Below are 27,027 nucleotides of genomic sequence, written 5' to 3'. Positions count from 1 at the left end.
CATCTTAAAATCATTTAAAACAGAATCTAACCATCTGTGAACTCACTTTCTTCTTTGAAAATACTACTGATCACAACAACAAACCTACTGTGTTAGCTTTGCCATGCCATGATTCAATTTCTTTTACGGTACAATCATTTTCAATGAGTACACATCCTAAGTTCCCAATTTTATCCATCTGTTCCAATTTAGTTGGTTGAGAGCAAAGTATGATAAAATTCCACTGAATAGTCTGAAGTCACTTCCCTGCTGACATCATATTAGTCTTGGAAATGTTTATTTTTATAATGTACTCATTGCACTTTCCTTCAAGAAGACAAGAAACAAGAAGTTTGTGACATAGCCTGTTATTACATTCAAGTCAAATATGTCAAAGCTGTTTAAAAGATTTCTAGCAAATCAAATCTACCCACCCATTTTATCTTTCTATAACATGGCCATTTTATCATATTTTGCTCTCACTGTTATTCACTTCATACTTTATGGTATATTTAACTTCATACTCATTAAAATTTTCAGTCAACCCATCACAAAATGTTTTAAGAGGGGAATAAATATTTCAAATAATTTTGTAAATGGAGTATATCTTCGGGACCGGTCCGGTGCCGGATTACCAAAAATGCCGGACTATTGGGCTACGACATAGGTTCAGGCGTACAGCGAAAACAGCTGTAACACGGCGTTCTGCAGTAAAATGTTGATCAGCAGAATCATTAGCTTAATAACACACTCCTCTTTTCAAACTTGTTGTTTCTTATTGCCAATCCATAATAATGCCGGAGTTCATCGATGTTTTTATCTGTAAGTGTTACTTCAACATTTAGTGTCTTTCCATCTACAACTTCTCTTTTCCTTCCGTCCGCTTCAATTTTTGAAGGCATGTTCCCATCCGTTTTTGAATGTGGCCCATATATTCAATTTTTGATTTTTTTTTTTTAATCATATGGTTGGCTTTCCAGTACTCAGGATAGCACACAGCCTTCTAGGCTGAATAAATATTTCCAGAGACACTGTAGAGATATTTAAGTAAGTCAATGCATAACAAATGGATTGTATCAGATACATTTGCACTATTAACTTTGAAATGATAAAAAATACACTTTGATTGGTTTCGACAAATAATGCATCAAACTGTTTACGAGAGATCATTATTAAGAGAATAACATTTAAAAAATCCTGGAATGGTGCCGGACCATCGGGCGTCCCGGACTGTTGGATGCCGGACTAATGGAATTCTACTATATCATAAATGTTCAAATCACCTACTCTGACTGTGATCAGTTAATTAAAACAATACATACTCCTGCAGATATCTCACATTTTTTTCAGTGTCGACTCAGTTAATAAAACTTGTAAGCTTTTCCTGTCTGTCAAAACATGAAATATAATGCTTAGAATACTCATATACAGTACACGAAAAAAATATTGGAAGGGAATGAATTACATGTTTCAATCTACAAGAACATCCTTAGATTCTATAAAATCACTTTTAACCATGCATATGTATGTACAATATTGTTAATGTTGTGTAAACTTGTTAATGATCACAAATGGGGGATATTATGATGATGATCATCATCATCATCAATGTCCCACTCCAGTCGCCCAGGTGTGGTTAACAAGCCTCCTCCATTCCTTTCTGTCCTTCCACTTTTCCTGCTCCATTACTTCCGCCAAATCCAATCCAGCTTCTCTAACGTCCTACCAAATCTGATACATCCACCTTCTTCTTGGTCTTCCAACTGGTCTCTTTCCCTTAAATTCTCTTTCCAATTCTCTTTTTGCTACCCGTTCCTTCCCCATTCTTTTTACATGTCCAAACCATCTCAGTTTTGCTTTCTGTATCTTCTGTACTAACGGTTCTATATTTAGCTCTTCTTTGATTTTAATATTTTGAATTCTCTCTTCTTGTCTTTTTAACTGATGTTCTTAAAAAATTCATTTCTACTGCTTGGATCTTACTATCTTCTCTCTTATTAGTTACCAGCGTTTGTCTTTAGGTGTATTAGAAAGCATGATAATAATTTCTGGAAGAAATTAATGTGCAGCAATGAATTAATGAGTACACTGAATTACTTTATTCTTAGTGATAAAATAACAGCCTACAGTCCGACTCGTTGGCTGAACGGTCAGCGTACTGGCCTTCGGTTCAGAGGGTCCCGGGTTCGATTCCTGGCCGGGTCGGGGATTTTAACCTTAATTGGTTAATTCCTATGACACGGGGGCTGAGCGTATGTGTTGTCTTCATCATCATTTCATCCTCATCACAACGCGCAGGTCGCCTACGGGAGTCAAATAGAAAGACCTGCACTTGGCGAGCCAAACCCGTCCTGGGATATCCCGGCACTAAAAGCCATACAACATTTCATTTCATTACAGCCTACAAAATAATTCAGAGTGGCAGGCCACTGCCTAAATTCATGGAATTTAGTACAGATAGGTAATAACCTAACCAATTAGAGAGGCCACGTGTGTTAATGCACTATCACAATGGAGCCACGCTCTGCATTCCGGAGATGTGTGGGTTCGAAACCAACCGTCAGCTGTCCTGAGAACAGTTTTCTGTGGTTTCCCAATTTCACTTCTAGGCAAATGCTGGGACAGTTTCCATTCATAATCCACAACTGATTCCTTCCATCTCCTTGCCCAATTTCATTTACCATCATGGCTGTAAAAAAATGCCATATATATTCATCTCACTTCAACCCCAACCTCATATGAAGAAACGGAACGGGACATACATACATACATACAGTTATAACTAGGGCTCGGATGTTTAGGAAATGTCAAATTTTTTCTTTGTCTCTATTTTCTTGCCTGATTGGATTTTAGTGCAATTCCGGTGATTATCGTCACAATTAAGCGATTTTTATTTGTCATATAAATGCATATTTTGGCTGTTTTTTGTCATAAGGTCATATTTTGATCTATTGTTGTAGAAACATCATATTTCTGTCCTATTTCGGCGGTCTGACGACAGCTGTAGATGCGCAAAATCATCTTCAACTTATCGAATGCGAATTAGTGTTCACAAGACTGCATCTCGGTATCACATCTGCAGTTAATACAAGTGGAATACCATTTGTATAGAATGAAGGCCATAGACTTCACTGCACCTTTTACATGAAATCGGAGGTCTCTCGCGCCTGATGATTTGAAGATGAATCTTCAATTCCACCCGCGAAGAAGAATGAAAAAGGTATGGCAGTTTGCACTATAGGCCCTGCCGCCCTACCATAATGTATTGGAAGACATCTACTTAATTTGTTTCATGGTGCTCAATTTAAACATTAACGCATTTAATAATATTAATGCAATCTGGGCTTGAACATTCCAAAATATTTTAAAATAGATTGATTTCTAGTCTTCTCGTATTTCAAACCATCACTACAGGTGCAAACATGTTTTGACTTTTAAAATGTTGTGTGATCTGATAATGTTAGTACCGGTATTTTGCAGCTATGTATTCACAAATGTTCCAATGTTATTTGCTTTACGTCCCACTAACTACTTTTACGGTTTTCGGAGACGCCGAGGTGCCAGAATTTAGTCCTGCAGGAGTTCTTTTATGTGCCAGTAAATATACCGACACGAGGCTGGCGTATTTGAGCACCTTCCAATACCACCGGACTGAGCCAGGATCGAACCTGCCAAGTTGGGGTCAGAAGGCCAGCGCCTCATCCGTCTGAGCCACTCAACCCGGCACATAACTGTTCTATAAGTGAATCAAGAACAATAGACTGTGAATAACTGCTAAACATGTATATTCAGAAAATTAATATGAAAGTAAGAATACAGAATTAAGTTAACAAATATGTATCGAAGGAATTGCCCTTTCGATTCATAATTTATTTTTAAATGTCCATATTTAGATTAATCATTTTCCAGTCATATTTTGTAATTATTACGTCATATTTCTCCACTTTTGAGGTCATATTTCATCACTTTTGAGGTCATACTTGCTTGCTTATTTGGGCTATTTTTAGGTTTTAAACATCCGATCCCTAGTTATAACCTAACCCACATTCCAGACGTACTTTGCATCAGAGTAGCCTCCAGGGGAATTAATTACGAGCTGAAGAAAAATAGTGTGAAATGATGCTTACCCAGAATTTAAAATATTTTAGTAGTGTGAAAAGGGGGGAAATTTTCAGGTGTATGTGATCACTGAGGTTGGCTTGGTTGGCTTTTTTCGCTATGTGTATTTCTACTGGCTCCTTTATGTTATTTTTGATGTGTAGAATTTTAAGATCAGTACTGATGTCTGTGAAATGGTGGAAGCTGCCATATACATGTTCTCTGAAGGCTGAATGCTGGTTGTATCTAACAGTATTTTTGTGTTCCTTGCATCTAGTGTGAAAATTACGTTCTGTTTGGCCTACATATCTAACATTGCAGTTTGTTTCTTAGCATATGAGTTCATAAACTCCTGATTTGGAGAAAAGGCCTTTTTTTTGTTTAGGCTGCATTTGCTGATGTGTCTTTGTAGTGTGTTGTTTGTTTTGAAGGCTATTCTTAAAGCTTGCTATTGAAAATGTTAGCTATCTTGTACATGTTCATGTAATTGAGGACTACCCGGTATGTATTTGTTGTTTACTGGTGTACTTCTTGTGTTCTTTCTCCGTTTCTTTAATAAATACTGTGGCAGGTGGGTAGTTGTTTTCTTTTGCAATTTGTTTTATTGTTTGTATTTTTTTTTTTTTTTTGAAATATGTTGTGCTCATTGGTATGGATATTGCTCTGTGTATCATTGCATTCAATTTGCTCATTTGTGCATGTTTGGGTGGTTGGATTTATTGTCTATCGTGTGTGAAGTCTGAGTGAGTTTCCTGTATATCTTGTGTGACAGGTTGTCATTTTTTCTACAGATTGTGATGTCTACAAAATTGATCTTGTTAGTTTCTGGTTCCACTGTGAATTTACTGATCTGTATAAGGAATTCAGTGTGTTTAATAAGTGTCACACATTTGTGATGTCATTGTCACATAAGCATAGTACGTCTTCTACGTATGGTATCTGCTCCAGTGTAAGATCCCTTTAGACAGCTGGATGGTTAAGAAATTGTTTTCAATGTTATCTAGGAATATGTTTGCTATTATTCCTGATAATGTTGAGCCCATGGTTAACCCTTCCCTTCTGATACATTTATGACCTCATCAGTTTAATAAAATAATTTTTGTTTTACATTTTTAAAAATTAATTTTCAAATTCCATCATTGAATAAATATTTTATTTATTTTCATTTTTGTTTTCACTTAATTTTTTCAGGGGGGATAGTTAACTGAATAGTAGCAATTTCTCTTAAAATATTTGACAATAGATTTTGTCGTTCAATGTAAAACTGTATTGGTTTAAAGTTGTTCTTACAAGTTTAATTATTTTGTTTGTTTCTTGTAGTGAATTGTTATCTTTTAGTTGGTTTTCTATCATTTTAATTGTTTCTTCTATTGGTATGTTAGTTAACATAAAATGACAAAGGATATCGTTCTTGTGCTCTCTATTACGTTTAGCATATTTATTTATTATTAGTAAGTTCTAGAGAGTTTTTAATGAAACTGTGTTCTTTGAGAGAGAGATTTTTTTTTTTACTTTTGGCATTTGGTTGAGTAGTTTCTTTACATTGCAACTTCACATATCTTTGAAATTTATGCTTGTTCTGATGGGACCTGAGTCTCTGTGTATTTTGGGGAGCAATCTTAGCGTGAGAAGTTTGGGATTTTTGACGGTAAGTCTTTCTTTTCCCTGCTATGTAAGAATAAGTCCAGTGTTTTTCATCGCTTGTTTAATCTCACCTTGAAATTTATTTGTTGGGTTTCGCTAGATTGTTAACGAATTCTTTTATTTTTTCTATGTACTCATCTTTTCTCATTAACCTTTTCACTCCCAAGTATCTTTCCTGCTTATGCTGCCCCATCCCGGGTTATTTTGGATAATTTCACACTAGCTGAAATAAGCTAATATTTATTTTATATTTACAACTATTTACAAAGTTTTATAACCAAAAATGAAATTAAAACATTATTCCTTCACATTTTCATCGAAACTTCACTACTGTGTGGTAAATGTCCATGTAGGGGTGTACACAAATTGAAGCACTACACTTGACACATTCATATATAGTTTCCTTCCTCTTATGGCTTGTTTTATTTGTCCTGGAACACACTACACATTCTCTGGTAGGCCCTTTCTTGCTCGTTGTAGCTGGTATGGGAGACAGGAAGTGTCTTTCCACAAGTCTCATTGGTGGTGGATAGGATGATGGATGGCCTCCTTTCCTGGTAGTTTCCTGATGGCTGCCAAACTAGCGAATGAGGTTCAGTCTGAACTCCTTCAGGGACACGTTTGATCCTGTTAGCATCTTCATTATTATGCAGGCATTCCTAACAATAATGTCCAGAATATGAAAGAAAAGTTTTTTGTACCATTTGATACACTTTCTTCCCGACTCGATGAAGCTGAGCTGCATATCAGCAGAATCCACTGGTCCCATGTTTTCATTATAATCCACTATCAATTTGGGTTTTAGGGTTTGCTAATCACACTTTGTTACAGTCACCATTTCACTGTCATGCATTGTTGAAAGTGTATAACTTCTCTCTTGTCACACCAGTGAATAAATAACAATTTATCAGTATGATGAACTTCTGTCTCTCCTTTCTTGAGTTTCTTCTCAACTGGTCCTGGCAAGCCTTGTCTATTTCTTCTCACAGTTCCACATACATTTGTACCTTTCTCGTGGAGTTTCTCACAAAGAAATGGAGACATATACCAATAATCAATGAAAAGCTTATGCCCCTTGTCAAAATATAGCCTCATCAGTGTCAAAACAACCCTTCCCGATATTCCAGCCTCTTTCAATTCCTCAAAGTCAATTTCTGTATCTTTACCCACATATATGATAAAATTCAGAATGTAACCAGTTTCACAGTCAGCTAACACAAAGAGTTTCAAACCAAACCTCGACCTTTTTGATGGTATGTATTGGAGGAATGACACACGGCCCTTGAAAAGTACTAAAGTTTCATCAGTAGCAAGGTTTTCAAATGGCACTATCACTTTATTTGAATGCATCAGAGTTGCTATTACTGGTCTAATTTTATGTAGCCTATCCCCAGGTGTCATTGTACTGTTGTCATTGAAATGTAGCATTCTTAGAATCATCTGATATCTGTTGCAACACATGACGTTTCCAAATATTGAAGTATTTATGAGAGGATCTAGGCTCCAATACTCTAAAACACTGGGCTTCCTTACATGACCCATCAACATGGTTAGAGAGAAAAAAAAAATCAATTCAGCCTCATCTACATCGTGCCAAGCATTCATTTGCTGTTGTGAGACATTAGGAGTTGCCTGCACCTCGCGAAAATATTTATTTGTCTCCTTTGATATGTGGGAAAATACATCCTTTGTGAATAACATAATGAATATTTCATATTCAGTAGAATGTTTGTTGAGGTTAAGTTCGTCCCTAATGACAGACTGGGTTGGGTCAAAATCATGTTTTATTGGTGTAAAATTAGTGTCATTTATCCAGGTTCTACAAGAAAATGTATGTGGTGGCACTAACCTTGGTCGTTTCCGCTCCATGTGATCAGGTTGGATTTCTAATTCCTCCTCCTCCCCACCTTCAGATAAATCACTCTTACTATCACTTTCCACAGAATCATTCACTAATATATCATCTTCACTATCCTCGTAATAGTCAGACTCGTCATCATTACCTAAAACATCTAAAATATCACTTTCCATCAAACTTTCTTTACTAGTGCTTGTGGATGCAGCCATGTTGGGTGACTCAAGACAGCCGTCAAAGAATAGTGTAAGGGTCGAGACTAAATATACGGCGCTTGCGATGTATCGAGATAGCTGTGTTCTTCTCTGAGCACTGTCGGATGATGCCATCTCACGTTCACTGACAGAACTGGAACATACAACTAAATTTAGCACCGGGAGAGAGCGGGGCATTTGAAATACGAGTTAACTTGTGGTTGGGACAGCGGAAGACACTTGGATGTCCGAGTTAACACGGGCGTGGGAGTGAAAAGCTTAATAGTTTTTAATACTAAATACTGAATTTTGAAATTTGTTTTTTTAAATTAAATTTCATGCCTAATATTTTTAGGGCTTTGTTGATGGCTACGTATTTTATTATTTCTCTCTGTCATACGGTCAAGTTTTCAAAGGGAATTTCCACGTCAGTTATTAGTTATTTTATGTTGTTTTCCATCTGATGTTCATGGCAGTTGAACTTGCAACTTTCTCTAGCAGATTTATTTCCTTATTTGAATGTACCCAACACCTGTGAGGGCATAAATGGAAAAGAGAAAGAAGAAGAAAAGATTATGTTGGATTTTGAATACCCTTGGGTGAAATTCAATTACTTTACAGTGGTGTTTATTTTCTCGCTTAGTTTGTTTATTGCTTAGGTTACTGATTTGTCAATGATTTTCTGTGTTGTAATGTTAATTGCTTCTCTTTTAAAGTAATCATGTAAAAGAAAATCAGTGTAGAATGTTCATTGAATGGGATGCCACAACTCACTTAGGTTTAACTGAATGCATAACATGTGTTTGTTAATTTTCTGTTTCTTTATAAATACACATTTTATTTTGGTTTTTATCCATAACAACTGCGACAGAGATGTTGAAATTGTAGCTGATGTAGTGGTGGGTTTTGTTTTTATGAGTACGTAATTGGGGATGAGCTTTAATTCTAATTCTTGTAGGCTACTGTTTTATCACTGAAGATAAAGTCATATGAAGTACAGTGAAGACGTTTCTGCAGGGGACAAGGAAAATGGATGTGTTAAGCGAGAAAATGCAAGGTACTAATAAATATATGAATAAAAACTATCCAACAGGGATATGGACACACTAGATACGATTTTTTCCGACATGACGGCATTTTACGTCGTGTATCCGTGGGTACATTGAAAATTATAGGCCTATTTACCATTTCTAAAGATGAGAGGAAATTATTAAAAACTGTGAAAAACACGAAAGAACAAACATGAAAATATTTTCTGGTGGGGATTATAAAATAACAAATACACTTAAATTTAAAAAAAAAGACAACAAAAATGAAAACGTGCACAGGGGCCAACAAAAATATCGAAGTATTATTGCAGATCACACTCTTTCTAAAACAAATGTTAGTAGAAGCCTCTTATTTTGGAGGAAAGGGTTATTAAACATTATTTTCTGGTCACACTCTTAGATAATGAATTGGAGGTTACACTCGACTGACCATCAACTGCCAGGAATAACTTTGACCGGCATTTTGAATCAAATAAAACTTCAACCAACTTGAGTGATCAAGTCGAAACTCAAAGGTGCAAGTTTTAACATTCGCGACCTCTGTGCTCTTACGCCAGTCCACTTTGACAGAATTTAATTTTGTCTTCATTATTAAGGAATTTCACATTTTCTGTATCCATAAATAGGCTATCACAAGACAAATATGCACCACGCTAGTCAATTTCATACAATTATTTTTCTAATCCAGATATAGACTACCATATCACACCACAAATATTCGCTACACTTCACTGTATCACTCAACACAAAATAAATTTCTACCTTCTGAATGGAATGCGAAATACAACCACAAAGAGGCTCACTCAGCTATTCAGCAATCTTGCTGCTAACCGGCAAGCAAAACTGAACGTTCCTGAGGCTAATGACTCACTCCCCAAAAGTGCAACTTATTCTGTGAAGTTCAGGAAGATCGTTTCCCACAATCACGCAACTGTGGCAACGGCTCTTACCCAAGTTGGCAATCACGTTACTTTTACAAGGGATGACAAATACATTAACATTTTAAAGGCTAGGAAAAATGTGATTGTACTAAACAGTAATAGCAAAAATTTGTGATGCGATAAGAGAAGAATTTTTATATAGATTTAATACGATGAGAATTGGGACTTCGAATTTACGTCGTGCTAAGCGGAAAAACATGTTAATGAGGAACACAGTAACGAGGTTTCACTGTACTCTTTAATTCTTGTGGCACATTAATTTCTTCCAAGAATCATTATCATGCATTCGTTTCTAATATACATAATGGCAAATAGAACATAATCATGTAGCACTTCTCTGCCCCTCTCCTCCATCTTCCCCTACCTCCCCTATAGACACATTTGTGCTAGCAAGCCACAATCAAGACCAGTGTCCTGGAATTAGTCCAGGCTTGGGTGGTAGAAATAATGGATGTGAAACCAGAGCAGGTTTTAAGTTAAGTACAGAAACACTTTCTCAAATTCCATTAAAGTATCAATAACAGACTTCCAACATTCATATAATTTGTCACACTTGTTCATATCATCCATCAACGATCAGTGACAAGTTTAAGCAATGTAAACAATACTGCACATATTTACGTATGGTTAATCGTGATTTGATACAATCTGAGAATGTTCTTGTAGAATGAAACATGTCATTCTGTTCTAATATTTTTGTCAAGTACTGTATGTTACCCATAGTGTTCTAAGTATTATAATTCGTGATTTGACAGACTGGAAAACTCAGAAGTTATATCAATTCACTTTATCAAAGTTTTCACATAACTCTAAGTTACGTGGGGATAAATTAACTTAGAATGACTTAATTTTGAATCTGATATTTTTCTATCCAACTATCAGAAATGTTACGAATGAGACATTGAGAATTAAACGACCATAATGCATGCTTACTTCATTCTCCTGTTCACTATATCAACCTTTTCTTACCAGTCAAAATAATATAGCTGAATCACAAAACTGTGAAAATAACACTGCATATAAGGAAAATATGATTTATATTCTTATAAAATGAAAACAATAATATTGATAATTCATCATAACCCTACAAATATCAGGCAAGTCTGCTGGAAAATACACAGGTCTGGAACACAATCAAAGGAGACCTGTTGTATTTGGTCAGTGAAGAAAATATTTAAAACTAACAATACTTACATTGGGGTAGCGTGAATAACGAGGCCAAGAATCAATGGCAACTATGATTCTCTGGCTACTTAGAACTTCTGATTGTCTTGTTTCTATACGAATTTTTGGAATCTTTCTCTCAGCAGGAACAAAGATGTGACGGACAGCCTGGAAACATTTGGAAAGTTTAGGATTAAGAATTATTCTGAAAAGGTGTTATAAAACAGCTTTTTGAACAAATTATTATCTGACAAAGCTTATGTAATAACAACGGATGTTCATAAAGAAAAGTGTGACATCTACAAACCCACAATTCCATATTTATAAATAAAAATATAAGTTTATCTACAGAAGTAGTAAGTCTAATGGTTGGAGCTAGAGACACTATAACACCCAGATTTGCAAAGTTCTGTAAGCTGTCCAGACTGAATACCAAACATATGAGCACGGTGTCTGTTGTAAACGGACTTATAATCTGACTCCACGTTTTCTACTCTTTATTTACATACACCATCTTGGTCAACATAAAATAAAAACAAATCTAGTAAGTCAAAGCCACATGGATGGCTAGCATGCTAATTTCAGCCATCTGTCCTCACTAAGAACAACAATTTGGTAGTACATTCAAGATCTTTAAGGAGTTGGATTACTGTGTCAAGACACATCTATTAAATAATCAGTTAATAAATATATTAAGTTCTTCAAATTCACAACAGGGTCCTTGGTAACTGTAAGAGTTCAAACTGCTATTCTGAGGAACCTTCTTTTCTTTTTGCTATTGGTTTGACGTCACAAGAACAAAGACTGGTCTTATGGCAATGGTGGAATAGCCAGGGAAGGAAGTGAACACGGCCTTCATTAAGGCACAGCTCCAACATTTGCCTGTGTGAAAAATGGGAAACCAATGAAACCATCTTCAGGGCTGCTGACAATTGGATTTGAACCCACTATCTCTACTGCATGCAAGTTCACAGCTAAGTGACCCAAGTGTAGTCAACTTGCTTGGTATTCTGAGGAATCATTTGTATAAAAAACTTGTGGAACAACCGATCTTTATCTTCTAGAACACAGCTCTCGTAACTTAGTGATTATAAAACACATAGGTTTAGAAATATTTTGTTTACTGGCCAGCATCTAGTAAGATGAAGTTGAATGGTATTTGCTGTGGTTCTCTATATTTTGGACTTCAGAGTAAATGCAAGTCAATTAATTAGTTTACAATGTCAAATAACTAAATCCCCAGACTGACACTACCAAAATTTTGGTTAGCTCGAGAACTTAGTGGATGTTATGATTACCAAATAATAGTATCGTTGATCATAGATAACAGTGCCAATTATGCGGTCAAGATGGGAAGAACTCTTCGAAGTTTTAACTCTTTCTTCAGAATGACTTGAAAGTCTACAATAATTTATTCCACTGTCTGTAATCTTTGACTCTTACGTTACATTTCCTGCTTTGGAAACATGGAGAAGTCACATGATACAAAATCTGCTGAGTAAGGAACATACGTCAACCCATGTCAACTGTTGGCAGTGAAGAATTGTACAGTCAGAAAGGCATAATTCATTAAGGTAAACTGTGTGTTCTGTTCATATTACTTTCCCTTCACACTCTGAAGAAAATATTTTAAAAGGAATATGGTCTCTCTCTAGTACATTTTAACTGTATTTTAGAGAAAGTGATCAGAGTGGCGCTATGTCTCAAGACGGCGTTGGCAGTGCAAACTTCTAATGAGTGCTCCCAGATTTTGTTAGAAAACAAAGTGAAATATGCTGTACGATGTACAGAAAATGTTACAGATGGTGAGAAGAACAGTCAAGGTATTCTCAGTAGTGAAAGTAATCACTCCTACTCTCCAGAAAAAGAAAACTGTACCAGTAATATTGTAATGGTTATAGCGTCTGCCATGCCAACTTGCTATCGGCCGTATCAGCCCCACCCCGGTTACACTTGAGCGCACCAATCACGAGCAGCACTTAAGTGCTGGGCGGGCCCTTCTCTCTTCTGTCCGTGGTCGCGCCGCATGGGATGACGGAAATTACTCGACTATTAATCTGGAGTCTTCCATCTCGCGAGGTTCCTGGATTCATCGAGCAACTGGACTGTTCTAGAAGGGCTAGCGCAGTTACTTGCCTGCAGTTAGTTAGTGAGAGTTAGACGGAGTGAGTGAGTGAGTGAGTGAGGAGCGAGATTGAGTTCGCTGGTGTGAGTTAGGGAAGAGCGCAGTCAGTGATAGCCTGGGCTGAGATGTCAGCCTGATGGAGTATCTGCCTGTTGGAGCCGAGGACTCGTTCCTGTTTCCCTGATGTCAGGTGAGTCCCTTGAGGCCGGCTGCTGGAGAAGAACCTTGGGTGTTCTGGAGCAGGGCGAAGGGAACACTGGGTGCTGATGTGTGCAGACTGCGAACGGAGTTCAACGGGTTGAGTGAACAGCGGATACTATCCCGACCTGCGAGACTGACGTGTAGGCTGTGGACCGTGACAGCACTAACGAGAGTGACTGAGTGAGTGCAGTGTAAATAATCGATGACTCTCTGAGTGTGTGTCATTGTAGATGGAACATGAGAAACTAAGAGAGAGAGAGAGAGAGAGAGAGAGAGAGAGAGAGAGAGAGCGCGAACCGTGTGTAAGTATGTAACCGTGTACTTGTGTAAGTTGTAAGCCCGGCTATTGTCTGTGTGTGTGTGTGTGTGTGTGTGTGTGTGTGTGTAAATCTGTAATTGTAGTGCTAAGTTAATAAGAAATAGGACACTACCAGGTTCTGTACTCATTTATTTACCCTACCAATCCGTCTCAACTGGCGTCAGAAGTGGGATGGACAAGTGTGATAAACTAGTGGACTTCTTACATTAAAACTGGTGTCAGAATCGAGTACCTGGTAGCGAATTTTGTAGTCGACAGAAATTTCTACTAGCGAAATGAATTCTGAACAGCTTCAGATTTTCCTAAGTTTAGTGAACTTGAAACTAAAATCTTATCTGGCTATGACGAACTCATTCGTGAACTGAGATCTGAACAGACATCTAACACGGACCAACTGAAAACAGACTTAAATGAACAGAAGAGTGAGCAGTAAAAGTCAGAAAACGAAGTGCGCTCTCTCGAAAAAGAGGTCGACAATGACGATGTGCAGGACAATAACGAACTGGACGAGAAGCGGTCCGAAGAGATGCCCGCGGGTGTGGAGTCTGAAGTTCGAGGCCCAGCGGTGGAAGTGAGTCCCCTGCGTGCAAACACGATGGCTGTGGAGACGCAAATGAATTCTGCTAGCAGTGATGGCAACTCCACCATCGTGAAGTTGGAAACTCCACAGGACGACGGGATAATATCCAAGAGAACATGCCGTACCCAGTTCGAGACCGGATCGACGTCCAAGAAGAGTTGCTGTACAAAAATAATATGAGTCACCACCTTATCAATACACTAATTTATTTACTTCCAAACTGGTAAATAAGGTCAAGACCGGTTTCGATCCCTAAGGGATCATCTTCAGTTGACATACACAAAAATATCTACAAAAACATCACATATAATGATTAATGTTTAAGTTAAATTCAACTGTCATTAGAATGTTGGTAGGTAAATCTTAGTTTGGAAATATGTGTTATATGAGATTTATAGGCCTACTCTATTTGAGCTGTTATGTATATAGGTCCTATGTTCCCCTGCATACAGTGTCAAAAGTATTGCATTGAATATAATTCATCAATTTGACAAAATGCTAGTGAATTGATTACTAAAATAGTAAAGTATGTACATATTTGGGAGGTACATGCTATTCTACATGTTATCACTTTACAATTTATATTACACAATATGAAGTAAAATTATTTTTGCATTTGTACACATTGATAATATTAAGTCCAATGTAGGGTCTTCAAGATGTACTATTGGATTGTCAGTATCCTAATTACATTTTATGTAGTGGTTTATAAGGTTTTCTTGTTCACTTTTATAGTTCAGTCAAATGAAAAATGTAGAATGACCTTGTTGATTTGGATTCTTATGACTAAAATATTGGTATATAGTACCTTGTTGACATGGATCCTTAATACTAAAATACAAGTTTGTAGCACCTTCTATTCTTGTTTTATGTCTTAAAATAGAGTTGTACCTTGACACTGTTTGTTTTGTTAGGTGCAGGCATGTAAAAATCTTGTTAAAATGAACCCTTAGGACTAAAATACTGGTATGAGATACCTGTTAAAATACTTTACATTAAAAGTACTAATATGTGGTGCTATATGCACATTCTTCAGACGTAAAATGGGGTTAACACAGTTTGACAACAGTACTATGGGTTGTTATGATTAGTTGTTATAGTTCAATATAATTGGTCCATTAGAAATATATGAATGTTTACATAAATAGGACCGAATACATATTTGTACTGTGTGCTTTACGAGTGAATTGCGTGATGTTTTGATAGTAATATCTAGCAATTTTGTAGGCTGCTGCTGTTGTTAGAGTTGTCTTGAAATCCTGAATATTATTAAGAAAGCATTCTCTTCTTGCCGCGTGTCGTTTCAGGTTAGGTTGGTGACTATTATGAGATGAAGTGCGTTTTAAATGTCATGTGTCCTGATTGAGTTGCACGTTAGTTGTACCGTGGAGGCATTCGTGTTGTAAAATAATGTATCTGTAAGTAGAAATAATAAGTATATAAGATGATGTGATATAGAAATGTGGTAGTAAGTTATATGTCGTATCACTTACGTTAGATGTTGAGACCGTGCACTCTGTGTGGCTGCCTGTTGAGATCTGTTGCGTGTTGTTCTGAGGTTATAGTTTGTGGCGGTAGAGGGGAGGTTTGAAGGGATGGGTGGAGCGCTTGTGACGGGAGTGGGGTTAGAGGAGGGGAGGTCTTGGAGCGGTTGATTTGTATGTATGGATTTTTGTTTATTAATTCTTTTTAAGTAATAATCTTTTAGGAGGGGAATAACTGCGTGAAAAAGAATATTGTTTCTGTCTGTGTTTTCGTTCAAGTTGGAGTTTGGGTTAACGTATTTATCTAAGTTTATATAGAATTCTTCTAGTATACTGAGCAAGGGGCTTTTTGGATTTATATTGAGGATTTGCATATCATTACTGATGTCTGTAAATTTGTGTTTCTGATCGTTAATGTGCTGTCCCATGGCTGAGAAGTGTCTATGTTTAATGGCAATTACGTGTTCATTGTATCGTATTGAAAAACTTCTGCCAGTAAGCCCTACATAGCTGGCTTGGCAGTCATTGCATTTTAGACAGTAGACTCCTGAGTGGTTGTATTTGTTTATGTTATTGACTGATTTGGAATTGTATAGTATGTTGGTGTTGTTGCGTGTAGTTTTTAATGCTATTTTTAGGCCTTGTTTTTTAAAAATGTTGGTTATGGAGTGTATATGGTTATTATAAGTAAATAGTGCGCATTCTTTTTTTATCTTTGGTGGTTCTGGTTAGCTTGGTTTTCGGTTGGTTTTTTACTTTGTTGATGATCCGGTGTATCATTTCTCTTTTATATCCATTTTGTTTGGCTATTTCGTGAATTATGTTTAATTCTTTGTTTAAGTCTTTCTTCGAAAGTGGAATGTTATATGCTCTGTGTATCATACTATAGTATGCGGCTTTCTTGTGAGTGTGTGGGTGGGTAGAATCTGTTTTTATTGTATTCGATGTATGGGTAGGCTTTCTGTATATGTTGTATGTTAGATGGTTGTTATGTCTGGTTATAGATATATCCAAGTAGTTTATGGTGGTGGTGTTTTCGATTTCCATGGTAAATTTTATGTGGTGATCTGTTTTATTCAGTTGTTCTAAGATTGTATTTTCATTAATATGCCTATTGTCCATGATTATAAATACATCGTCGACAAACCTGCACCAAAGGATGATATTTTCTATTTTTTGGATTTCTTGGTATTCTAGGTAGTCCATATATATATCTGCTATTATACCTGATATTGGTGATCCCATGGGTATCCTTTCTGTTGATAGATGGTATCATGGAATTTAAAGTAATTGTTATTGATAGCAAAGTGTAATTGTTTTATAAATTCATCTATTTCTAATTTGCTTAGCTTGCTATAGTTGTAGAGATTTGATTCTATGATAGTTATGGTTTTTTGTGTGGGTATTTTAAGATACATGTTTGTTATATCATATGTTGCTAGTTTGTAGTAGTGTTCTATTCTTATATTTTTAGTAATGTTGCAAAATTCTATTGAGTTTTTTTATGGTTTTATTTGCCTGAAAAACATAATGTTTTTTGAGGAATTTTTGTATGAATTTTGAGTAGGTAGGACTTGATCTGTAGTTAATTATAGGTCTCATGGGAAAATTATCTTTATGAATTTTAGGATAAGCTTTAGCTGTAGGTATTCCTGGATTCATTGTAATCAGTTTGTAGTTTCCTGTTCATTTAAAAGGAAGTTGGTGTTTTTTAACAGAGTTTTTAAGTTCTTTTGGATACTGTTGGTTGGATCTTTACTCTTAATTTGGAAGGTTTCATCTTGGAAACAAGTTTTTGTTTTTGTTATATATTCCTCTTTATCCATAATAACTGTAGTGTTTCCTTTATCTGCTTTCATTACTAGTAAGTTGTTTTGCTGGATTTTGTTTTTGAGTTCCTTAATTTGTGTTTGGTCTGTGATGTCCTGTTTGTAGGTTTCTTGGTTGATTCTATTAATATATTGTGGTAATGTTTTTTTGATTTCATATCTGATTTCATTTTGTTGTTCTTGAGGTATTTTGTTTAAGGCATCTTCCGTTTCGGTAATGATAGTGGTGATGTTTTCAAAAATTGAGTATTTTTCCAGTTGTGTTTCTAGAAGAATTCTATATAAACTTAGAAAAATATGTTAACCCAAACTCCAACTTGAATGAAAACACAGACAGAAACAATATTCTTTTTCACGCAGTTATTCCCCTCCTAAAAGATTATTACTTAAAAAGAATTAATAAACAAAAATCCATACATACAAATCAACCGCTCCAAGACCTCCCCTCCTCTAACCCCACTCCCGTCACAAGCGCTCCACCCATCCCTTCAAACCTCCCCTCTACCGCCGCAAACTATAACCTCAGAACAACACGCAACAGATCTCAACAGGCAGCCACACAGAGTGCACGGTCTCAACATCTAACGTAAGTGATACGACATATAACTTACTACCACATTTCTATATCACATCAACTTATATACTTATTATTTCTACTTACAGATACATTATTTTACAAAACGAATGCCTCCACGGTACAACTAACGTGCAACTCCATCAGGACACAAGACATTTAAAACGCACTTCATCTCATAATAGTCACCAACCTAACCTGAAACGACACGCGACAAGAAGAGAATGCTTTCTTAATAATATTCAGGATTTCAAGACAACTCTAACAACAGCAGCAGCCTACAAAATTGCCAGTTATTACTATCAAAACATCACGCAATTCACTCGTAAAGCACACAGTACAAATATGTATTCGGTCCTATTTATGTAAACATTCATATATTTCTAATGGACCAATTATATTGAACTATAACAACTAATCATAACAACCCATAGTACTGTTGTCAAACTATGTTAACCCCATTTTACGTCTGAAGAATGTGCATATAGCACCACATATTAGTACTTTTAATGTAAAGTATTTTAACAGGTATCTCATACCAGTATTTTAGTCCTAAAGGTTCATTTTAACAAGATTTTTACATGCCTGCACCTAACAAAACAAACAGTGTCAAGGTACAACTCTATTTTAAGACATAAAACAAGAATAGAAGGTGCTACAAACTTGTATTTTAGTATTAAGGATCCATGTCAACAAGGTACTATATACCAATATTTTAGTCATAAGAATCCAAATCAACAAGGTCATTCTACATTTTTCATTTGACTGAACTATAAAAGTGAACAAGAAAACCTTATAAACCACTACATAAAATGTAATTAGGATACTGACAGTCCAATAGTACATTTTGAAGACCCTACATTGGACTTAATATTATCAATGTGTACAAATGCAAAAATAATTTTACTTCATATTGTGTAATATAAATTGTAAAGTGATAACATGTAGAATAGCATGTACCTCCCAAATATGTACATACTTTACTATTTTAGTAATCAATTCACTAGCATTTTGTCAAATTGATGAATTATATTCAATGCAATACTTTTGACACTGTATGCAGGGGAACATAGGACCTATATACATAACAGCTCAAATAGAGTAGGCCTATAAATCTCATATAACACATATTTCCAAACTAAGATGTACCTACCAACATTCTAATGACAACTGAATTTAACTTAAACATTAATCATTATATGTGATGTTTTTGTAGATATTTTTGTGTATGTCAACTGAAGATGATCCCTTAGGGATCGAAACCGGTCTTGACCTTATTTACCAGTTTGGAAGTAAATAAATTAGTGTATTGATAAGGTGGTGACTCGTATTATTTTTGTACAGTGATACCAATCAATACGGAAATGAAGCTTATAAATAATAGTCCAAGAAGAGTGCCGAATATCCGATCGCCGGACTACGTATACAGAAGATGACAGTACAACGCAGCCCCCATCCAAGTTCGACCTACGAGGAGGTTGTGGGAGTGCTCGACGTGCGCTGCGGTGTCAACCAACCGAGAGCCACCTACCGAGTCCAGCTGCAGGAGAGGACTCACCGCACAGATATAACGCCACGGGCATTCGACACCGAGATCGAGCGACAAGGCGACGTGATTGTGGAAGAGTTATCCCGAGGTGACACCTAGCACGAGGCGGCTGACGCCTGTGATAAACTACGTGGCGCTAAGATCCGTCCACGGAGGACGATCGGCAGGAAATAGAACTACAAAAAGACTCTGACGATGGCCCATGAGGCAGCAATTTTATCGGCATGGCTCGAGGGACCCCTACTAGGAGACGGAGCACCAATGGAAGATGAACCGATGACTGGTGAACGAGGATGCCACCTGACAAGGACACTTGTTCCGGCACGAAGCTGTGTGCCAGTACGAACAAATTCCGCACCCTGGAAGAAGAGGAAATTCAACAGGGCTAAATCTGGGATGAGCAAACAACTTCCGGGCATCACAGCAGAGGACTACGAAGGCGCTCAAGTCCTGAAAGTAGATGCGGGTGTGGACGAAAGGAAAACCACCAAAATTCCAACCGCCACGCACGGACTTGCTGACTGTTATCATCGGAAACGAAGACACCGTCGACTGGACCCAGCGAATCCCCGATGGGAAGGTGGTGGCCAACCGAACAAACCGTCTTGCAGAGTATCATGGAGCAGCTCGGGACGAGCAACCTCAAGAAGGGGGCAATGTAATGGTTATAGCGTCCGCCATGCCAACTTGCTATTGGCCGTATCGGCCTAATCCCCCTTACGCTCGAGCGCCTTCTCTCTTCATTCCGTGGTCGCGCCGCATGGGACGACGAAAATTACTCGACTATTAATCTGGAGTCTTCCATCTCACGAGGTTCCTGGATTCATCGAGCATCCAGATTGGTCTAGAAGGGCTAGCGCAGTTACTTGCCTGCAGTTAGTTAGTGAGAGTTAGACGGAGTGAGTGAGTGAGTGAGAAGTGAGGTTGAGTTCGCTTGTGTGAGTTAGAGAAGAGCACAGTCGGTGATAGCCTGGGCTGAGATGTCAGCCTGATGGAGTATCTGCCAGTTGAAACCGAGGATTCGTTCTTATTCCCTGGCGTCGTGTGTGTGAGTCCCTTGAGGCTGGCTGCTGGAGAAGAACCTTGGGTGTTCTGGAGCAGCGCGTAGGGAACACTGGGTGCCGACGTGTGCAGACTGTGAATGGAGTTCGATGGGTTAAGTGAACAGCGGATACTATCCCGACCTGCGAGACTGACGTGTAAGATGTGGACAGTGACAGCGCTAACGAGTATGACTGAGTGACTGAGTGCAGTGCAAATAATCGATGTGTGTGTGTGTGTGTGTGTGTGTTATTGTAGATGGAACATGAGAAACTAAGAGAGAGAGAGAGAGAGAGCGCGAACTGTGTAAGTGTGTAACCGTGTACTTAAGTAAGTTGTAAGCTCGGCTACTGTCTGTGTGTGTGTAAATCTGTAATTGTAGTGCTAAGTTAATAAATCTTTGAAATAGACGCTATCAGGTTCTGTACTCATTTATTTACCCCGACAACCCGTCACAATATCTATGAATGCAAGTGTGTGTTGGGTATCCACAAAGGTGCACACAAAATGCTGTCAGTTGGCACACTTATTTATTCACAATTATTTACAAATTAAATACATATAACCTAAATCAGTGCTGACACAACAAAACACCACTCCGAAACATCAATAAAACACCATTCTAACAAATGCCTATCACGGACCACATGGAGTTTACAACCTTGACACAGTTGACTGCCGACTGCCACAGCATGTCTGCTCAAGCACCACACAAGGTCACAAGTACATATCCTGTTAAACCATAACTCAAACTAAGCAATAACTCGTCTCTACCATCAAGACCACCTCCTTATATATGTGCCTGGGCCAGGCTTCTAGAAAGATATGTTACAAAATACCTTATCGTAAATTCTAGAGTGCTTAATACATATAGAGCGTTCCAACCTTAAATTGCAGTACTGCGTAGATGGAGCGCGCTGTTGCGAAATTGACTCGTGAAGATCACGCTCGAGTGTGACTCAAACAGGGCGACACAGTTCCACATTTTTCGTTTGTAATTTTGTAATTTTAAGTTCATTTATAAATTAATATTTGTAGGATGGTAAAATAAATACAACATACCTTAATCATTGGAGTTGCTCTCAGACATTGGACGTACACCTTCTATCATTTCTGCAAGGCCTGATCTTCCCGCTTTGGATGAACCGGGTTTGGGAGATGAACTTGAGGATGATCCGGACAATGAAGAAAGTCATATTAAAAACTTTTCATCGTCGACATCGTCCTGTAATTCGTCTGGTTTTCACAAATCTTTCATTTTTCTTTACTTTTTTCACGTAATTTTCCCAATTGTCTTATGTTTTTATGGCATAAAAATGTTAATTCAGCATTTGGAACACAACCATGTTCATTACCGCGTGGACTACGGCAAATCACGGTTCTCGGCTTTTCAATGGCCTAAGTCCCGAACTCACCCCTTCAATGGCGTCCTGCCGTGCACTTTTCACTGTCGTATCCTTCCATTCTTTTGTCACTGTCTGCCCAATATTTACCCACGATTCATCAGTGTAAATTATAGCCTTATTTTGTGCTTTATTTTATTTTATTTTCTATCTTCCTGAGATATCTGTGCCTCCAATTAATAATTTCATCGGTGTCAATGAAAGCTGTTTTATTATCCCGGAAGCCTATATCACGTAAGAAGCGATACAACGTAGTTTTGGAAAATCGTGGCAAAGAATCTTCTCCATTTACCCGACTCAAAATCACGTTCAATGTCGGTGGTATGTTAGCAAATAAAAGAGAGTGAACCACCCGACGCACTCCACTTCGCACAATTTCATCATATTTAATTTTCCTTGCATTTTTCTGCCATCCCTCTGTGGTTTGCTTTTTCTTTTTACCTGAGGAACATTTCTTTTTAATTTGACGATCCATTGTACATCCTTCTGCACTTTTTCTTCGAACTAAGAACACCCCGCACGAGCACGAGCACGAACTGACAACTACAAAGACTACACAAACACAGCAAACACAATCCACTTGTCCTCAAGAACTATACATTTATCACTGATCTTGTCCGGCTCCATGGCTAAATGGTTAGCGTGCTGGCATTTGGTCCAGAGGGCCCCGGGTTGGACTCCCGGCCGGGTCGGGGATTTTAACCTTCATTGGTTAATTCCAATGGCTCGGAGGCTGGAGTGTGTGTCGTCTTCAGCATTAGAATTCATCACAGGTAGGGCCCGATTCTTATAGACGCGCAGGTCGCCTATGCGTTGTCAACTAGAAAGGCCTGCACTCGTCCTCTTCGGACGCCACACGCCATTAAATATTATATATATATACCACTGATCTTTATATAATCAATCTTATAATACTGATTAAATGAACACCACTGCACACGGCTGACAGTATATTTAAAAGCTCAGCCAGCCGAGTCAATCGTGAAACATAAACAAACGAGACGTTCTCCCTGTCATAAATTAAAAGATAACGAGATAAGGACTTGAGGTATGATTTCATAATAACTTCCATGTCCGACGACCGTTCGCTTTGCTTTAACCACGCCATGATCCTTCTGCACGTTTATTCGAATTTAGATCCCCACGCATGAGCACAAACTCACGAACCACACAAACGAAATACACTTTCCCTCAAGAATTGTACATGTCACTGATAGGTATTTAATTACTATTATACATACTACTGACGAAATGAGCACTGCACTGCATGCGACTGTCTGGAAATGTTAAAAGCGCATGTTTGGGAGATCACTACCGGTACTTCAGCCAGCCAGACAGGCAGCCAGCCAAGGCACTCGCGAAACCAAAATTAAAGGAGATATTATTTCTGTCACAAATTAAAAACTAAGCAAGATAAGAACTTCGGGATTGTTTTAAAAATAACTTCCATATCTGAAGACCATTTGTCTCGCTTTGACCCCCCATGCAAATTAAATAGGAAAGACGCTGGCCAGCGACTGACTTTTTCGTGCCTGTACATAAAATTCCCTGAACATGACTGAAAATAAACGCATATACTGCATTGTGTTATCATTTAAATTTAAAAATAAACTTATCTACATCGAGCTGAAATGCTTCTTTACCAGCAGTGAAAAAATTACGAAAATAATGAATATAAAATAGGAGTTATGACATGATAAGTTCTATGCATTTTGCATTTGGTGAAACTTTCCATTATATTACCATTTTCACACTAAATTATTTTTTTACATTTTATTTGTTAACGGCATCGAATGCGCCTTGAAATTCTGTACATAACACGATATTTACCCATTTTAACCGATAACATTCTGATTTACGGATATTTGGCAAACCGCTGCATTAGAGTAGGACAGCGCTACCCGCAAAACATGGGAGAAGAAAAGAGACGGAATTATCCCATTCCTGCTGTACTGCAATTTAAGGTTGGAACGCTCTACAGATATAATGCGACACGCCCCCTCCACAAGTGATATTAAAATGGTGTCCGGCTAGTGACACCATGGGGTAAGCGTATCACTACAAGGAAGCAACAAAATCAAAATGCAACAAAACACTAATAAAATTAAAAAAAAAGTGGAAGAGTGAATATTTAGCACAAGGGACCCATTTCCTAAGGAAAAGGAAGGATCAACAAGGGGGAACCAGAACAAGCATCTACAAGAAAACTTTGTACACCCTTTTCACAAACCAATACTATAATTAATTCAAACATACTACAAACTATTACAAGCTTTAGCACCAAATTACTGGATGAAAAGAATTAAATTTGCCTAGTTAAAAAAAAAAAAAATCTTAAGTTTCAAGCGAATGAAAATAAATACATAGGGCTAAGACATTTATACAATTCCTTTTTTCTTTTAAATAATTTTGGTAAATTTTTGCTTTGTAAATAAGAAAAATATAATTTATAAATACTAAGGTGAGGTTTTTTACAATAAATATACTATCTCTTAATATGAGTAAATAAGTAAATAAATAACTAATTTAAGTAAATAGTACCAAATCTACAAAAACATTAAAATATTCTAGAATGAAATACTAACCCAAGCAACCTAACTGATAAAGGAGCTTTGTAACCGTATGTATGTACGATCCCCGAATTTTTAGGTTAGGAAATTTTCGTATATAGTTTGTAATGTTAAAATATGTATGTATGTTTAGTCCTCAGCCCGAAGGCTGGTTGGATCCTCAACAGCTCCGCCATCAGCTGTCATAGATGGCCTAGGCATCACTGAAGAGGCGTACGAGGGGAAAATGTAATTTTATTTATTGAGAAAGTAAAAACGTAATATTATAAGAAGAATATGTAGTTAGGAAATATTGCATATGTGCATCATTATATTTTGTATAAATTTCCATTTGGGTAAGAGTCTGTAAATATGGCCTAGCCGTAGGATTGTGCAACCGGGAAAACTGCGACTATATCGGGAAGGACGGTTGAAGTCTGTTGAATGTGTTGCAACAAAGTGGCTTGGAAACACGGGGTACGGCAGGAAGTATAGGCTGAAGAATTGGAGTGGATCAATGTGGATGTACGTGAGTGGACGTTCACATCAGACGCACGATAGCCAATACGAGGGCTTTGTTTTAAGCGAGGTTGGGTTGACTGAGTGACACGTGAAGATGTGCCTGTGAGAGCGTTGCTACCAGTAAACTTTTCTGGACGCTATAACCACGTGTAGCAAGCCTATATAAGCATGTACGCGTGTGCGGTAAGTCATTCTAATGCTGATTCTGACTCTGATTCTAATTCTGATGCTGATTCTGTGTCTCTCATTCGGACCGGTGCGCGGGAGCTACATATTTTAGGCAGTTACCAATGCGATCTTCCATTGTTCAGCTTGAACAACTCTACATTTCTTCATAAAGCAATTCATCGTCGGCCGAGTATGCTGTTTCGGTGGGAGAAACGTGAGGCATGACACTAACCCGTGCAGCAATTGGTAAGGATCCAAGACGTCGATGAAGAAGTGTGTAAATAAGGTTAGGGGTGCTCTTCGTAAAGAAGGTTGCATCCGTACGTAGAGAACGTCGTCGTACTTTTCTCTACCAGAATACGATTTTGATCTGGAACAGTAGAGTGCAGTGCGACTCTTACCTGAAGTAGTTTGTAATTTGCCTTGTAAACGGCAAACATGAGTTGGTCTCGTAAAGTGATATTTCTTTCTTCATGTTGGTGGTTTGTAGATGTTTGTCATTAGACCTTGTAAGCGGCAAACAGGAGTTGGTCTTGTAAAGTGATGTTCCTTTCTTCATCTTGGTGGTTTGTAGATGTTTGTAATTAGACCTTGTAAGCGGCAAACACGAGTTGGTCTCGTCAAATTATTTATTTTTGTATGTGGTTTTTAGTGGTCTGTCTATTTGCCCTTTGTAAACGGCGAACAGGTGTTGGTCTCATCAAGTGATGATTATTGAGGTAATATATATATTTTTTGTATTTATTTTGGGAGTAAAGTCATGGAAGGAAACCTGCAGTGAATCTTTTATCAGAGTATGGATGAACCTGGCATGCTACCCAAATCTAATTTCAGGGGTAAACAGGTAAGGTTATAAAGTAAGTCTGGAGCTTCGTCAGCCTGATGACCGTCGCCTTGGGAGAGGGAATTACTCATTGCTCTACATAGTTATATATTCCTGTAATTGTTTTACAGGTGGTGCCCAGTCTTGGTATTTATACTTATTTCACTCACAGTTAATTCATTTCATATTTTCTATAACTGCAGTAGTTACAATTGGCGCCACCAATGTGAGGCAGAATGATATCCAGACTTGCAATATGACCTTGATAGGCACATTTGGTCCAGTGTTTTAGTGAGCTTGTGTTAGGAGTTAGGTATCGGTGTTGTCATGTTTTGAGTTCTATGTTTTATGAGTGGAATATGAATAATAGTAAGAGTAATAGTAGTGTAATGAATTTGAGAAGGAGAAAAGTTCATAAAGGAAGTATGTCAGTTAATGATGAGGAGAGCAGTTTTGACACAAGCACACAAAGTTTGATGAAAGTAGTTTTCAGAGTGAAAATATGTCTATGGAAAAAGTGTATGGAATTGTAATGGGGGGTGAAGGGGAAGGTAGTGAGCAAAATCAAAGTAACATGGGGGGTAATAATGAGTTTATGAAGTTAGTATTGGAGCAGTTGGGCAAATTGATTGATCAAGGGAATAATTTAAGTAGTCAAATTAATAATCAGGGGAAGGCATTAAGTGATAAAATTAGTAATATACTGAGCTCGATAGCTGCAGTCGCTTAAGTGCGGCCAGTATCCAGTAATCGGGAGATAGTGGGTTCGAGCCCGGCTGTCGGCAGCCCTGAAGATGGTTTTCCGTGGTTTCCCATTTTTCACGCCAGGCAAATGCCGGGGCTGTACCTTAATTAAGGCCACGGCCGCTTCCTTCCACTTCCTAGGCCTTTCCTATCCCATCGTCGCCATAAGACCTATCTGTGTCGGTGCGACGT

At 37.7% G+C, this 27,027-nt stretch overlaps 1 protein-coding gene across 1 annotated transcript in view; it reads right to left on the bottom strand.

Moving 5' to 3' along the window:
* Dis3 (exosome complex exonuclease RRP44-like protein Dis3) overlaps positions 1-27,027 on the bottom strand; it is a 403,141-nt gene that overhangs the window by 196,290 nt on the left and 179,824 nt on the right. The window contains exon 8 of the mRNA XM_067142669.2: positions 10,955-11,092. Coding sequence (XP_066998770.1) covers positions 10,955-11,092 — 138 coding nt within the window. The remainder of the gene's footprint in view (positions 1-10,954; positions 11,093-27,027) is intronic.

This window comes from Anabrus simplex, chromosome 3 (assembly GCF_040414725.1).
Source record: "Anabrus simplex isolate iqAnaSimp1 chromosome 3, ASM4041472v1, whole genome shotgun sequence".
NCBI lineage: Eukaryota > Metazoa > Arthropoda > Insecta > Orthoptera > Tettigoniidae > Anabrus > Anabrus simplex.
The sequence above is the reverse complement of the archived record's forward strand: the minus strand, read 5'-3'. Positions and strand labels throughout refer to the sequence as shown.